Raw genomic sequence first — 15479 nt, forward strand, 5'->3', positions numbered from 1 at the left:
ATGTACAAGGAAATGGAGCACAAGTGTACATGCATGACTATATCACATTTATTTAGAAAATCATTGGACTTATAAGAAGAAATGAGAATAAGGAATGATGGTAGCCTAAAAATCTTATGTGAAATTCACCTATCAATTGATGCTAAGGCCACATGAACTTCATTAGCTTATGGAAGTGTATTGCCTTGAAGAAAAATACGAAAGGACACGTTTTCTATATCTTGGATTGGTTATCATTGATTTTTTCTTGTGACACTTAAAGACATTTCTAAAGGTGAAAGTACTCACACTAGACCAAAAGATAATAGATGAGTAGAATGTGTAGAGGTTGTATGGTAGTGGATCCACTCTAGTAGTTGTTTGTGATGCTATGCTAGCAAGGTCATGTGATAAATTAGCAAGGTCATGATAAATCCTAGAATGGCATTGCTTGAGACAATGACAGTTGGTTGTGGTGACAAGGCTAAACGTGAGTGATGTATCCATCTTTATGGTGCATGGCAAGCTAGTGAAGCTTTGACTAGTAATTCCCATGGTCTTGCCAAAGATAGGGAATCAAAGCTTCATGTTTCCAACATCTAGGGAATTAAGAGACCCAATTCTAGATATGGTTGCGACTTTAGTGTAGGGCCAAGTTATCCAATCATGGGTTACCCACTTTTGAGAGAGTGATGTAAAGAAAGGTATGTAATAAATATACACTATTTTTAGAAGTGATTTTGACCTATTTTTGTATCATCTACTTAACTAATGTGAAAATGAACCTTGTGTAAAAGGATACCTTAATGAACATGATAATTAGATGTCAAACAATGTGGGTAGCTAGCCAAAAAATGCCTTGTGAGTTGGGTAGAAAGTGGGTGGGTGCATCCTTCTTTAGTGTACTTATAAATGGGTGAGCCTAATTACTTGGGTAACTTTCCAATTTTTAATTATTCTAGTTGCTAGGATAGATTGTCGTCGGAATCTTGGATCTTAGCTTGTTTTAAGGGAATTGGGGTGGTAGAGAATTGGCCTTAATGCCTATAGAAGCAATTGTCACTCTCTATAAATCAAGTGGAAATTCCATTCCATGCAAATGCCCATTGATATAATATTTCTGGAACTACTTATCCTAGGAATTAAACCAAAGAAAATATCACATTTGATCTAGACTACCACTACTATAAGCTAGTTTTGGTTTTCCCTTGAGGGTCACTGATTAACTCCCAATGAAGCTCTATTATAACCCTACTTAAAGATGGGTTTATAATGGCTGCTTATTCTCCTTGTGGGCTTTTGTTGTTAGCAAGTGAAACCTTCCTCAAACTCTTAGTGGTGTTATTTCTTCTCTCAAAACACCATCTTCCCCACTTGCTTTATTATTATCTACTTGCTTCTTTGCATTCCCAATTCATCCTTTAATATTACTTGGGGAAGCAAGTAGAGAAAGCCTTTTTTAGATGGAAAACCTAATGATAACTTGGGACTATGGAAAGCACGTGGAGGAATCCTCTTTATGTTGGCAAAGGTAAGGGGATAGTGGCCTATAATAGAATCGAGTTCTCGAGGCTACACTAATAGTTTTTGAAATATTAGATTAGTTCGATTGCTTGCATAATTTCTAGTTTGGCATATTTCCATGGCACATGAAGGATCGATGGATGTGTCTTCGAGGAAATGTGTAGTTTCTCTTAGCTTGGAAGTAAACAGAGTGGGGAAGGCACTAGGCTTCTTAGTTTCTTCTTGTAGATTTCCTTGCCTTTTATTTTCTAAGGAGCCCCTTTAGCACAATTTAACGATTTTGGAGAGACATTCAAAGATAATATCTTATCAAACTAAGTTGGTGAATATAAAAGAGAGCAAGCACCATATATTTGGAATACAAGACTTTGAATCATATATTTCTCGTAGCTTGGAAGACATTATCTTATCAAACTAAGTTGGTGATAGTTATTTTAATTAAGACATTGCGACTCTTCATTTTCTCAAGTCGAAAAAACTTCCATACATTGAATCTATGTTTCAAAGGAACAAAAAGCATCCTAAGTGCACTCTTGCTTAGAGGGAAGAAGATTTTCTAGAAATGGAAGACTTATGAATATACTTTTGATTGACTTAATGTAAGCTCCAAATGTAAGATCAAGATTGTCACCATGAGATATTGCTTGAATCTTTTCAACGCAATGATGCTCAATATTGAGCTATTCAATATGATATAGCTTGCTCTAGTATTCTCATTTTCATGAGATTCATGTGGGGAATGATACATGATGTGGTTGATATGAGTGGAGATGTCCATATGCAAAGTTGGTAAGGTGGGTGAGTGGTAGGTTTAATAAACCACATGAATGACAAACCAGAGTATTCTAAGGGTATGTAGAGTAGGTCATTTTCTTAGTACTTGATTCCTTATAAAAGGCATCAAAAGTTGTCCTTATAGAAAGTATCAAAGGGTGTCCATTAAAAGCATACGTTTCTCAAAGGATATCCTATGTCAAAATTTATGTTTCACAAGAAGTTTATGGTCACAAGGACATTATAGAATCTTCGGGTTATTGACAAAGGTTGAGACTACCTAAGATAGCACAACAAGACATCATATGAAAATTAACTAGGAGATGCACATGGTTTTGTGTCTTTTGTTTTCCAGTGCTATCATTTTCACTCAAAAGAAAAGAGAAAGTCAAGAAGAATCATGTGAGGAGTCTTAGCAAAGTTGATATGTTTGCTTTTAAGAGTATAATGAAGTTATGGAAAAGTTAGATATTATCGTGACATGTTTGTGTGTGTAAATTTGGCCCTAAGTGAATGCCAAACAATGCCGAAGAAAGGTGATGCTACAACTTTTTGTAAAGAGTCTTTTTTGAATGTGGCTAGGTGAAAGTTTGCTTATCAAAGTTGATGCAAGCTAGTGATAGTAACGTTGAAGATGTTAGAGATCTCTCATGTGTCAAGGTTAGGATTTTCAAGCTATGACATCTTCAGATGTGAACTTTATGTGGCCTTTAGCATCTTCAAGTAATGCCACATATAGCTTTCCAACATATGAATCAACTAATATGTAAATTGCTTAGTGTGTAGCCCTAGACAAACTTTGGCCACTCTATAATGTGAATGATGTGGCATGGAAAGAGTGTCACAAACAACATGCCATCACCTAGAGATTGGCTTCTTAATTTGAGTCAAACTAGTGAGTAGCTATCCACTAAAGGTTTTGGTTCCCTTAGTGCAAGAATGATGTAAATTGGTTAGAAGTTAATGGATAATTTACTATAGATATATGTGTGTGCGTTCATGTGTGCACATGTGTGTGCATGCACATTTTCTTTGAAAGGGATAGTAACTATGAATCACAATATCTAAGCAAACTTTTCTTTTGTGTGCATGAGGTCGAGAAAACCATGATTATCCGCTACGCACAATCCATAAAAAGGGCCATTGTCCTTAGGTTCCTTCAATTTTAGTAAAAAGATCTAGAAATTGCAATGCTCACTTAAGCTCACACAAGCATCGTTGGTAGACAATTAAATTTACCAAGTCTTAGTGTGCATAGAGCTTCGAGTTCAATTGCCCATGCTGTACTCTGGCTCCTTTAGACATCTGTGCCATATGAACGAGCACCAGCAAGGTTCGTGTGTGATGTTTTTGTAATGCAAGGCAAGAGAATATGCTCAAGTGAAGAGAATGTGCTTGCTAAGTTCATGTGAGATTTTAGACAGAGAATAAAATGAAAGAAAAAAGGCCATGCAGTTTTCTTTTTCCTTAGGAGCACACAATACTAAATAGTAGGAAATTCTAGACAAGGAAAAATTGAAAAAGAGGTGGGCTTCCAAAGATAGATATGAATTATTGGGGAAGGCATAACCCCAAAAATCAAGGGCTTTCACAAAATTGAGAGGAAAAAAGAAAAGAAAAAAGGAAAGGCAAAATTGAACGCTCTACTAAATCTCTCACTTTTAGGAAAAAGCTCATGGCCCCCTTTTCCACTTTTCCTTTGCACATATATTTATTCTATTATTGTTATTTAAAAAACTAGAGAATTGGAAAATGGGTAGGTGACTGATTCCAGGGTCCTAGCGCGTGCTTACTACTAACTTGAGCATAATCATCATAATAATAACAACATTACAAATTGTGTTATCTAATAATAATAATAGTAATAATGATAATCATCCTGGTAATCCCAATTATTTAAATAATCGGCACCACTTATTAAATTTACCATACACACGATTGGATAACAATCCTTATAATGATGATTACTAATTACTAATTACTAATTACTAATACTAATACTCACGTGCGTCACGATGATAACCTCAATGACAATGATCTAAAAATAAACATCTCATCTCAATCTTGATAATATTTACCCCAATAATATAAAGAATAATAATGATAATGGTTTTTAGTCTATCATAATAATAATGGCTAATTATCATACAGGATTTCCGAAGGTTTCATTTCTTGTTATTATTACTATTGAGTATTGATATTATTATGGTGATGTTTGGGGGTGTAGTAGTAATAAACAGTAAGGAATCCATTTTTGTTTTTAAAATTTTATTGTTGTTTATAACAGAAAATGGCAGTGGGTGTGAATCTAAATTCATATTTCTTTCTATTGTGGTTTAAAAGTCTAGAGGATGGCAGAGCAAAGAGTCGCTCCTGAGAGTTCCCACAAAAGCTGGAGTGTCTACATTTGATTCTTATGTGTTTGTGGGTGCAGATGCACAGACACACACACAGACAGACGCAGAGAGAGAGAGAGAGAGAGAGAGAGAGAGAGAGAGAGAGAGAGAGAGAGAGATGATTTTAAATGAAGGTGATGGAGCCAGGTGAATTATTGAGCTGATTGGATGACAAGGGCATTTGAGAGCACAGAAAAGGATCTTAATGGATTCAGTGAGTGGTTGATTGGTGGATGGACAAGAAGCAGCAGCAGCAGCGGCAGGCATCCCTTTCCCCTCCCCCTCTCCCTTCCTCTCTCTGTTCATGCATTCCTTCCCTGTCCTTTTTGGGTGAAACTTTCCAAATTAGGAAAGGAGTTGTAAGCTCCTCTTTGAGTAGACACACAGTCACGGCGGAAGCTTTTGTGAAAGTGACTGCTTACTGAAGCTCATATTATTAGAGCTTTGCATGGTTATATTCTGTTTGCTGCTGATTGGTGGTAGGAGCTATCTCGAGGAAGAACTGAAGCGGGTAGAGCTTTGATTGAAATTTATAAGTAGTCTCGTTTGTTCGATTGGACTCTTTCTTTTGGCACGACCTTCTCTTATTTGTTTCCATTTTAGCTCCTCTGAGAGAGTGTTTTACTCTATCCAACCTTGTCTTCAATTGTTGCTGATATTCAAGGTGTGATATCAGATACAACCTTGACAGTCTCTCTCTCTCTCTCTCTCTTCCTGCATGTCTCACACTGTCGTAATCTCTTTCTTGATCATGCTGTAATACCAGATACAACGTCACACACACACACACACTGCATATCGATCAATTTCCGCCCTTCCACCCCAAACAAAGAATCAAATCAGTTGGGCGCCCCCACATTGTTGGGTTCTTCCCTCCACATTGCTGGCTTCTGATATATACATCCGATATCCAGTCCTGCCCCACCGCTTAATTTCTAGAACCTACACACAGAGAAATGGCTGGAAACGAATGGATAAATGGTTATTTGGAGGCCATCCTCGATGCTGGAGCCGGGATCGTGGCTGTGCCTGATCAAGGCCGCTCCCCTGCCACGGCAATGCCTGATCAAGGCGCCTATTTCAACCCAACAAAGTACTTTGTTGAGGAGGTTGTCACAGGCTACGATGAGACGGATTTGTATCGTACATGGATGAAGGTATGCATGCCAGTGTAATACTGTACCTTTCTCCGAATATGTGGTTTAACTATCTACTATATTTGAGCTCTTCATCAAACAGGCAACTCCATTCCTCACCCTTCCCTTTGTAATTCATCGATGCCACTATCTAATGAGATATACGAAAGTTAAATTTTATTATAATAACATTGTTTACAATGCACTCTTACATGTTGCATTCCTTGCATCTGTAAACCTCTGCAGTATTGATTCAGTCGTGTTCACTTCTATTGATGTTTTGCCTTGGAAAATCATTGGAATTGCATTTTGGGTTACGACACAGGTAACAGCAATGAGAAATTCGCACGAGCGAAATAATCGAATGGAAAACTTGTGCTGGAGAATATGGCATTTGACACGAAGGAAGAAACAGGTGAAACCCTAGTTTAGTACTTGATAGTCAATCTTGATACGGAAGGGTCAATGTTGCTGTGAGAAGAAGATTTAAAAGCATATTTGATTGGAATTCCTCCATTTCACAATGAAACCAAGTTTGGTCTGATCTTGTTTATTTTGCTACTTTGGGTATATAACAAATTCATGAACTGTGTGGCAGTTCAAGTCTGAATGATGACACAACGATTTTGCATAATGGATGTTGCATTATTTTGGTTTTGTGCTATGTGATGATAGTGTAAATATATTCATCCAACCATTGTGAGACGTTTAATCTTCTTTTGGATTTGCAACAACAGGTTGAAAGTGAAGACACTCAAAAGCTTTCTTCTCGCCATAAGGAACGTGAACAAGGAAGGAAAGATGCTAGAGAAGAACTGTCTGAAGAACTATCTGAAAGTGAAAAGACAGAACCAGATGGCATGCTGCTGGGGAGCAATTTAAAGTTTTCAAGAAATTATTCAGATTTAGAAGTGCCAACCGCACAAGTAAACACAAGAAAGTGCTTGTACATGGTGCTGATAAGGTAACACTTCAAATGGTTGCAGCTATCCACCATCTTTGGTTGGGAGTTTTAGGCTTAATATTGTCTCCTAGTGTTCTCAAGAATAACTGAAGACGTGATGATTGTAGTATCTTTTCTTAAACTCATATGACTTGAAGCTTCTTTGCTGACGTCAAATGTCTGCTTGCTATTGCAGTTTGCATGGCCTTGTTCGTGGTGAGAATATGGAGTTGGGTAGAGATTCCGACACTGGTGGTCAGGTATTATACAAAGGGTAGTAAGGGTTAATCTTAAGAATGCACCTTCTGTACTCCAAAGACATGACAAGGTGACTGACCTTGCTCTGACTTCAGCGAATCCGTGATTTATGTTGACAGGTGAAGTATGTTGTGGAACTGGCAAGGGCATTGGCTTCAATGCCAGAGGTTTATCGAGTAGATCTATTGACAAGGCAGATAACCTCACCGGATGTTGACTGGAGCTACGGTGAACCAACAGAGATGCTGACACATTCTAACTGTGATGCAGACACGATTGCTGTTGGTGAAAGCAGTGGTGCTTATATTGTGCGCATCCCATGTGGCCCACGTGACATGTACCTCCGTAAGGAGTTATTGTGGCCTCATATTCAGGAGTTTGTTGATGCATCTCTGACCCATATACTGAACATGGCAAAGGTCCTTGGAGACCAGATTAATGGTGGGGAGCGTTATGTCTGGCCTCATGTCATTCATGGTCATTATGCTGATGCTGGAGATATTGCAGCCCTATTGTCTGGAGCATTAAATGTACCTATGGTTTTAACTGGTCACTCTCTTGGCCGCGACAAGCTTGAGCAATTGCTAAAGCAGGGTCGCCAATCAAAAGAGGACATCAACTCTACTTACAGGATTATGAGACGCATAGAGGCAGAAGAACTCTCTCTCGATGCTGCTGAGCTCGTCATCACAAGCACTCAACAAGAGATAGAAGAACAATGGGGACTGTATGACGGGTTTGATTTTAAGCTGGAAAAGGTCTTAAGGGTGAGATCCAAACGGGGTTTGAGCTGCCATGGGCGTTACATGCCACGCATGGTGGTGAGTTCATGATGAGGATTGATGCTCTCTTGCAGGAAAGAAGTGCTCATGCATATTTAGGGTTAGCTTTCTTTTGTTTTTGTAGGTTATACCGCCTGGTATGGACTTCAGCAATGTGGTAGTTGCAGATTCAGGAGGGCAAGAGCTCGGGGATGGAGATGCAGAGTTTTCTCCTGGAGAACCAGGTTCACCATTGGCAGAACCCCCCATCTGGTCAGAGGTATTTCTACTCCTTACTTTTTATCAAACTATGATGCAAAGCGATAATCTCTACAGTAATTGATTCTTTTTTGATAGTCATTTGTTTTCTCCAGATTCAACGCTTTTTTAGCAATCCTCACAAACCAATGATACTAGCTTTGGCAAGGCCTGATCCAAAAAAAAACATCACTACGCTGGTAAAAGCTTTTGGGGAGTGTAAACCGCTGAGGGATCTGGCCAACCTGGTTTGCTTCTCATTCCACCTTTATTTGGGGTGATTTTGCTGTTCTTCCTGAGTGTACTACTGTGGGCTCACTCTGCATGTACAACTTGCAGACATTAATTATGGGCAACAGAGATGATATTGATGAAATGTCATGTGGAAACGCATCAGTTCTCACCAGTGTCTTGAAGCTCATCGACAGGTACGATCTTTATGGACAAGTGGCATACCCCAAGCATCACAAGCAATCAGACGTTCCTGACATCTACCGGCTTGCTGCAAGAACTAAGGTACAATGCCAACTTATTGATTGTGCTAAAGGGCCATTGAAGGCTCTGTATCATGACTGAAAACTGTTTGAAGGTACAGTGGCAAGTTATTGATTGCTAAAAGGCCATTGAATGCATTGCTGCATTGATGAGAACCGTTTTATGTTTCTATTTGAGCACAGGGTGTATTCATCAATCCTGCTTTGGTTGAACCATTTGGTCTGACTCTCATTGAGGTAGCATAATTTGAGATGCCACTCACTTGATTAGTTTCTTTACTTCGCTGTAATTTATATGGAGGTTTTGACCTTCTTTTGGTTTGCAGGCAGCTGCCCGTGGTCTACCAATGGTTGCCACCAGAAATGGAGGTCCTGTTGATATACATAGGGTGTGTTTTTTAATTCCAGAGCTTCATAGTTGTTTCACAACTAGATTAACAACTCAATTCAGCTCTCTTCTATGCCAGGCGTTGAACAATGGCTTGCTGGTTGATCCTCATGATCAGAAAGCTATATCTGATGCTTTGCTGCGATTAGTATCAGACAGGAGTTTATGGTCAGAATGTAGGCGCAGTGGTTTAAAGAATATTCATCTGTTTTCCTGGCCACAACATTGTCGCACATACCTGGCTCGTATCGCTATGTGTCGAATGAGGCATCCAGAATGGCAGGATGAAACCAGCATGATTGGTCATATAGAGGAGGAATCACAAGGGGACTCATTGAGAGATGTTAATGACATGTCTTTGCGTCTCTCCATTGATGACAAGCTTCCATCCAATGGGTCAATGGAAACTTTAGAGACTCGCAAGTCTGCCCAAAACGGCAATCATGGCTATGGTAATGCACTGGACTTCAAGCATGAATTAGAAAAGGTCAGGAAGGAGACAGTACATGAGGATAACGATTCCTATAAATCCTCTAGCGTTGAAAAGGTTATTATGAGCAATGGCAACATGACTATCAAGATACCGCTGCTGCGAAGACGAAGAAAATTTGTTGTTATTGCTGTAGACTCATATGGTCCATCTGGGAAACCTGGGGAAAATTTTGTGCAAGTAATCAAGGAAATTATGAAGTCCATCAAACATGATCAGTTTACACGGCCACCTGGTTTCATCCTATCTACTGCCTTGCCATTGGTGGAGGCACTAGAATTATTAGTACGCGCTGGGCTGCAAAATGATTTTGATGCTTTTATTTGCAGCAGTGGTAGTGAGTTGTACTATCGATCCAGCACTGCTCAGGATGGGCCCATCAGTTCAGAACCACAGTTTGTTGCAGATCCCGACTATGCTACCCATATTGACTATAGATGGGGTGGTGAGGGCTTGAGGAAGACTATGGCTAAGCTTCTGAATCTCGAAGGGGACAATGTTGGCGTCAGGGAAGATCCTGCTATAAGGGAGGATCAGGACTCTACAAACTCCCACTGTCTAGCATATGAAGTTAAGGAGCCATCTAAGGTAGTAAAAACAAATTCTTGCAGTGTAGTTTAGATCATGTTGGGGGTTTGCATCCTAGTTATGCAATCTAGTTACTATATACATTTTTGATTTGTTTTCAGGTTCCAAATGTAGAAGAACTTCGCAAAAAGTTGAGGATGCGTGGGTTGAGGTGTCATGTGATCTACTGCTGCAATGAATCAAAACTCCATGTTTTACCCTTGCTTGCATCAAGGGCACAAGCACTTAGGTAAACTACAAAACATATCAACATTGCAAGTTCGATCGGATATGAATGGCCGGTTTGATGGAGTATACACCATTCTGATTGTGTGCTTCAGCTCCCATGCTGACAGAAGGGCAGTCCTTAATGAGTGATGATAAGAATTGCTTGATGTGATTTGATGTAGCCTGTAAAATGTGCTGCCTGTCAATGAGCACTGATCAGCTAGTATCAAGTATTCATATTCCTTCCTATATATTATGCCAATAGTTTTGAAATCAATCTTGATGGCTTTGTTTGCAGGTATTTGTTTGTGCGGTGGGGAACAGACCTCAGTCACATGTATGTGTTTGTTGGACAGGCCGGAGACACAGATTATGAAGAGTTGCTTTCAGGTATTCATAAAACTGTAGTCCTGTACGGCACTGTTGAGCATGGAAGTGACAGTCTTTTGCGTTCTAGCTATAGCTACCACAGAGATGATGTGGTACCATCAGAGAGCCCCAACATTGTGAGGACAGATATGGGTTTTACTGCTGAAGATATACAGGGTGCCTTCAAGAAGCTTTCATAAATCTCCTTGTCAGGTTGTAAATTATCCTGAATACAGCTACAGCAGTTCAGTGAGGTGGTGCTTGTGTATTAGCTGAAGTGGCAGTGTGCAAGCACAAAAGCCTGCTTTCTTAAAATGGAGATTTGTTAAGGTGTTGAATAGTAGAAATGCAAAGTCCTTTTGATCTGAAGGTTGCACCTGGTTTCATCACTTTGCTATCAGATGGTCTTGGGGCATTGTTAAGATTATAGGCATTCTTGAGATCATATCAAAAAGACCTTTGGCCAGCTAAAGGAATGGAAATGAAAAGACATTAAATTTGTTAAAAGTAAAGGCAGTGCACTTTAGTTTTTAGTTCCAAAAAAATTACAAGCCATCATGTTTTTCCTTCTACAAGCCATCATGTTTTTCCTTCTAGGCAGCAAACTATGTATTGCAGTTCCAAAAAAAAAAAATTCAATTGAAATACCTGACAGCGATAATTATTGCTCACTAAGGGAAGAGGGTATGTAAATGTAAGGGCCTTCCTACATGATTGCTATAGGAATTCTAGTAGGGGCATCTAAGAATTAATAGCCATAGTAATTCTAGGAGGGACATTCAAGAAGAAATTGTCATAGCATACATTTGAGAAGCAAGAAGGCAATGGAATGAAGATGGAGCAAAGGCATAATGGGTATTTTAAGGGTCAAAGGTTGGGGTGGAGTTTCAAAATGGTGTTTACTAAGAATAAATACAAAGATAGCCAATATTAAGTTGGTGTGCTCAAGCGGGCTTGGGGTATGCGCATGCGCTTTTGCATAGCTATAGACAAATACCCTTGACAATAATAGTTTTCTTAGACAATGATAGTTTTCTTTGTATACTCTCTATATTTAAGTACTATGTATGTATGCCTATAATTAAACATAGTCATGCATGTATGCAATGTTGTGTGAATGCATATATAGCCAATATTAAGTTGGTGTGCTCAAGCGGGATTGGGGATGTATCTACTTAATCACATGCATATGTGAATGAGTAAATGATGTATATACATATGACATATATGCATAGGGGTGCATGTTTGTAATATATATATGTATATATGCGGTATGCATGTATGTAGATGTGCTTATGTATGTATGGATGTGTGCCTCCATAAATACAGATGTAAGGTTTGAAATAAATAGCTTGATAAGGTGCTAATAAGTTAACAAGGTTTCTTTAGGTGAATGGATGGGATAATCTTTTGGAAGAGGGAAGGATATATGGAGCTAAGACTAAAACGCAGGAAATAAGGAAAAACTAAATGCACATGTCGTGCATATGCATGCATGAATAGAGAGATTAGAAAAATATAGAGCTCATTTTGGGGCCATGTAAGAGTTTTCTTATTTGGCTTCAAGATTAATAAATTCTAGAGAAATTCATCAACTTTAGTTGGCTAAACATTCATTGGAAGTTTTCCTTGTTTAATTTGTCAAGTAAAACATCCTACATTTTGGTATTAAATTCGATGGTTTTGACATCAATATTGTATTTTTCCAAAACCCCAAAATGAATTTTGAAGTTTTACACTTGGAGGCCCAAAATAGCCAAAAAGAGGTCAAAACAAGCCTTAGCTAGAAAACTACATTTGATAGAAGGTGGCGATTTCATATAGCATCATGTCATGGCAAAAATGCTAGCTCTATGTGTCAAGTTTATGTGTCAAGTTTAATTAAAGTTTCCTTAATTCACATGTATCAATGGGGATTTGTATATGGTTGAAGAACTTAGATGCTATTCTAAATGTCTTGCTTGGTATGGATTTTGCCATTTGAAAGAGGAGGTGATTATTTGCTACTCAACTTAGATCTAGATAAAGTCTATGACATAATTAGTTGGGTTTTCATTCTTATGGTATACATTTTTTTTGTTTTAGATGTATCTTTTGTAGGATGATAACTCCCCTTTTTAGCAAATGTTTCAAACCTCCCCTTTTCAATAAGTTTTCAATAATCTAGATAAAGCCTATTAAACAAGGGTGCCCTATTGCTCCTCTCTCGTTGGTCTCGATAACTCAAACACTCCCTAATCATCTATTGAAAGGGGAGTATAGCAATAAACAATTAAAGGTCTTCCTCTCTCTCGTAGTGTGATATTATGTGTCCATATGAACACACATGACAATTTCATAAAGGTGGACCTCTCATTTATGTAGTGGGTGGTGTATTTAGGACGAGTTTTCTATGCTTTTAGTCTTGTTGATGAATACCCACAATATGGAATTCATTCATATTGATTATGGGAACCTCCAAATTGGTTGTAGTAGTTTAGCTCCAAAATCCCAAAAAAGCGAAATAATCAAATACTTGGGTTGCCCTATTTTACTAGGCATCATCATTTGTTACAAATTTGAATGGTATTATGAAGGGATTGAGTCCAAAATCAAGATGAGGTGTAACTTGCAAGATGAATACTTGTATTGACAAACATTCTTACTTCAACCATGATATTTGTAGGATATTTGTTTCCATTCACTATGAACAACTAGATTCAAATGGAAAGATTATTTATAAGATCTCTTTGTCTCTTGGAGATAAATTCAATTTCTTGGGAGCAATTCATTGCTTTTAAGCATGTGAGGTGTAGGTCTTGAAGTTCCCCACCAATAAGCTTGGAGGCTACGTTGCAATTTGTTTAAAAGGATGGAGGAGAATCAACCTTCGGCTATTATCATGCGGCATTAGATTATTCGTGCTCCTCCTGAAGGATATAGATGGCTGGGTTTGTAGTGGAAATATGTTTTCTTTTATAGAGTGGATGTATAAAGTCATTTGATGTGGCTTGTACTTTGGTTGAATCATGGAAATATTTTGCTAATAGTTTAAGCTGATGAGGTGGAAATTAAGGGCAATGTCTCTTTATGAAAAGTCCTTTGGCTTCAAAGTGCAAGTTATAAGGAAGATTATATTCCAATTAGGGTTCCTTGTATAGAAAGCAAATTCAACAATGGCATGATGTATGATGTATGCCAAAGTGATAGATGGCCATGTGCTAGAAATTAATTTAATTTAAATCTAGCTAAAAAAGAACGATAGCATAAGGGTATTTGATAATGTTAAGTATTTTTGGGCTACATCTCTAGTTGAAAGAGATAAATGCTTTCTTAAGCAATGGGTCAATGAAAAGGGAAAACCTTTGGCTCTATTTAAGAAAGGAGCAATTTTGAGGAGCAAGATTGTAGATGGATTTTGCAAGTCAAAGAGAGATGGACTAAAGAATAGCCTAGATGCTTTTTTCTGCATAGAAAAGTGCCTAAAAGAGTGCTTGGAGTGTTACTTCTTCCTTCAAGCTTAATGTGTTGTTATGTTGAGTTGTCAAAAGTGTTGCATACTAAAGGTATATATTGAGTAAAGATGTTTCATCTTCATGTGTATTTTGTTGGAAAGAAAATGAAGATCTTCTGAATACCTATTGGGTTTGCAGAGAAGCTAGTACCTTTTTAAATATAAGATCACGAATATAATGGAGGAAGATGATCTTCATGATTTTATTAGTTGGAAGAAATTGTTACTTAGTGATTAGGGTTTCATATCTTTACTTAGACTCATCAACAATTGTTGCTTATGAGTCTAACAAAAGATATGGATAGCTATAGTAATCTTTTTTTTTTTTTTTGAGGATTGTGATGCTCTTTACGAGGAGGAAGAGAACACATGTTGAGTTAATGGATTTTGCTATTTAAGTTGTTTATGAAGTTGTTGCAATCATGGCTAAGTTAGCTAAGAAGGATGTTTCTTTGAGGTTAGGTTCTAAACTTTTGAGGAAGTTGATATAACCCTAAGAGGGTGATGTTGCATGCAAATATTTAATGACTTTTTGATAATTTAATATCTACCTCAAGAAAAAGAAAATCATTTTATGTATTATAAGTGCATCTCTATCTCTTTTAAGTGTAGTTAGATTTTCCTCCCAAGTTCGGTAAACATGCATATCTACTTAAAGAAAAATAGGTCTATTTGAGAAATACTTTGATAAAAATAGAGTTGTTGGAATCCCCTTTATCTTTCTAGTTATCTTTTGAGTTATTGAAATTCTCTCTCTTTTCTATATAATTTTCCTAGTCTTTTAGTTCTTTATCTTATAAGCATTAAAAATCCATTCCTCTTTAGTTCAGTTTCCATATCCCTTTCTTATTTTTTCAAATTTGATGTATTCAATTCACATATTTGAGTTCATTTTTATTAAGCATTATATGTATTAAAGTATTAATATTTAATAATAATATTATTATTCACACATTATATATAATTAATACTCACATTTAATGTAAAGTACTCTTAAGAGGTTAATGAAGTAGTAAAGACACCCTTAAACTAGGGTATATTAAAGCTATAATCCTCACTAGTGTATAAAATAGGAACCCTAAAGCTACAAGCCTCGTTAGTCTTTAAAATAACTAAAGTAAACAAAAATAATTTTAAAATTTTGTAATTAAAAAAACATTTATCCTTTTAGTCCCTAAGCTCGAAGATTGGCCAAACATAATAGTGTACTATTGCTTTCCTTAATTTGTGGGGAATATTCTTTTATACAAAAGATTCTTTTGTTTGTAGTTAATTATTCTTTCACCCAATATGGTAATTTTCATGTTTGTTGGCATATACAATACAAATCTCATATTTAATATTATAACTTTGAGGTGCCAACATCCTATCCATCAATTTATATGATAAACTTATCATGGTCAATGACCATTCGAAAACTC

General features: G+C 37.4%; 1 protein-coding gene across 1 annotated transcript; it reads left to right on the forward strand.

Moving 5' to 3' along the window:
• Positions 1-4608: 4608 nt before the first annotated feature.
• On the forward strand, positions 4609-11191 carry LOC148014581 (putative sucrose-phosphate synthase 2). The gene is made up of 13 exons (XM_087666194.1): positions 4609-5830; positions 6135-6224; positions 6547-6773; positions 6949-7012; positions 7130-7831; positions 7917-8051; positions 8146-8277; positions 8369-8545; positions 8707-8760; positions 8850-8912; positions 8991-9989; positions 10091-10218; positions 10495-11191. The coding sequence occupies exons 1-13, from the start codon at positions 5630-5632 to the stop codon at positions 10763-10765; spliced, it is 3243 nt and encodes a 1080-aa protein (XP_087522320.1). The 5' UTR covers positions 4609-5629; the 3' UTR covers positions 10766-11191.
• The last annotated feature ends 4288 nt before the right edge of the window (positions 11192-15479 follow it).

The sequence above is a fragment of the Lygodium microphyllum genome, chromosome 25 (genome assembly GCF_053477565.2).
Source record: "Lygodium microphyllum isolate KBCC chromosome 25, Lygodium_microphyllum_v1.1.10, whole genome shotgun sequence".
Taxonomy (NCBI): Eukaryota; Viridiplantae; Streptophyta; class Polypodiopsida; order Schizaeales; family Lygodiaceae; genus Lygodium; species Lygodium microphyllum.

Bases quoted from the DNA above. Each gene is read 5' to 3' on its own strand.
- LOC148014581 (XM_087666194.1), top strand. From the start codon at position 5,630: ATGGCTGGAAACGAATGGATAAATGGTTATTTGGAGGCCATCCTCGAT. The intron at 5,831-6,134 runs GTATGCATGCCA...GTTACGACACAG, and splicing joins TGTATCGTACATGGATGAAG to GTAACAGCAATGAGAAATTC. The intron at 8,546-8,706 runs GTACAATGCCAA...ATTTGAGCACAG, and splicing joins GGCTTGCTGCAAGAACTAAG to GGTGTATTCATCAATCCTGC.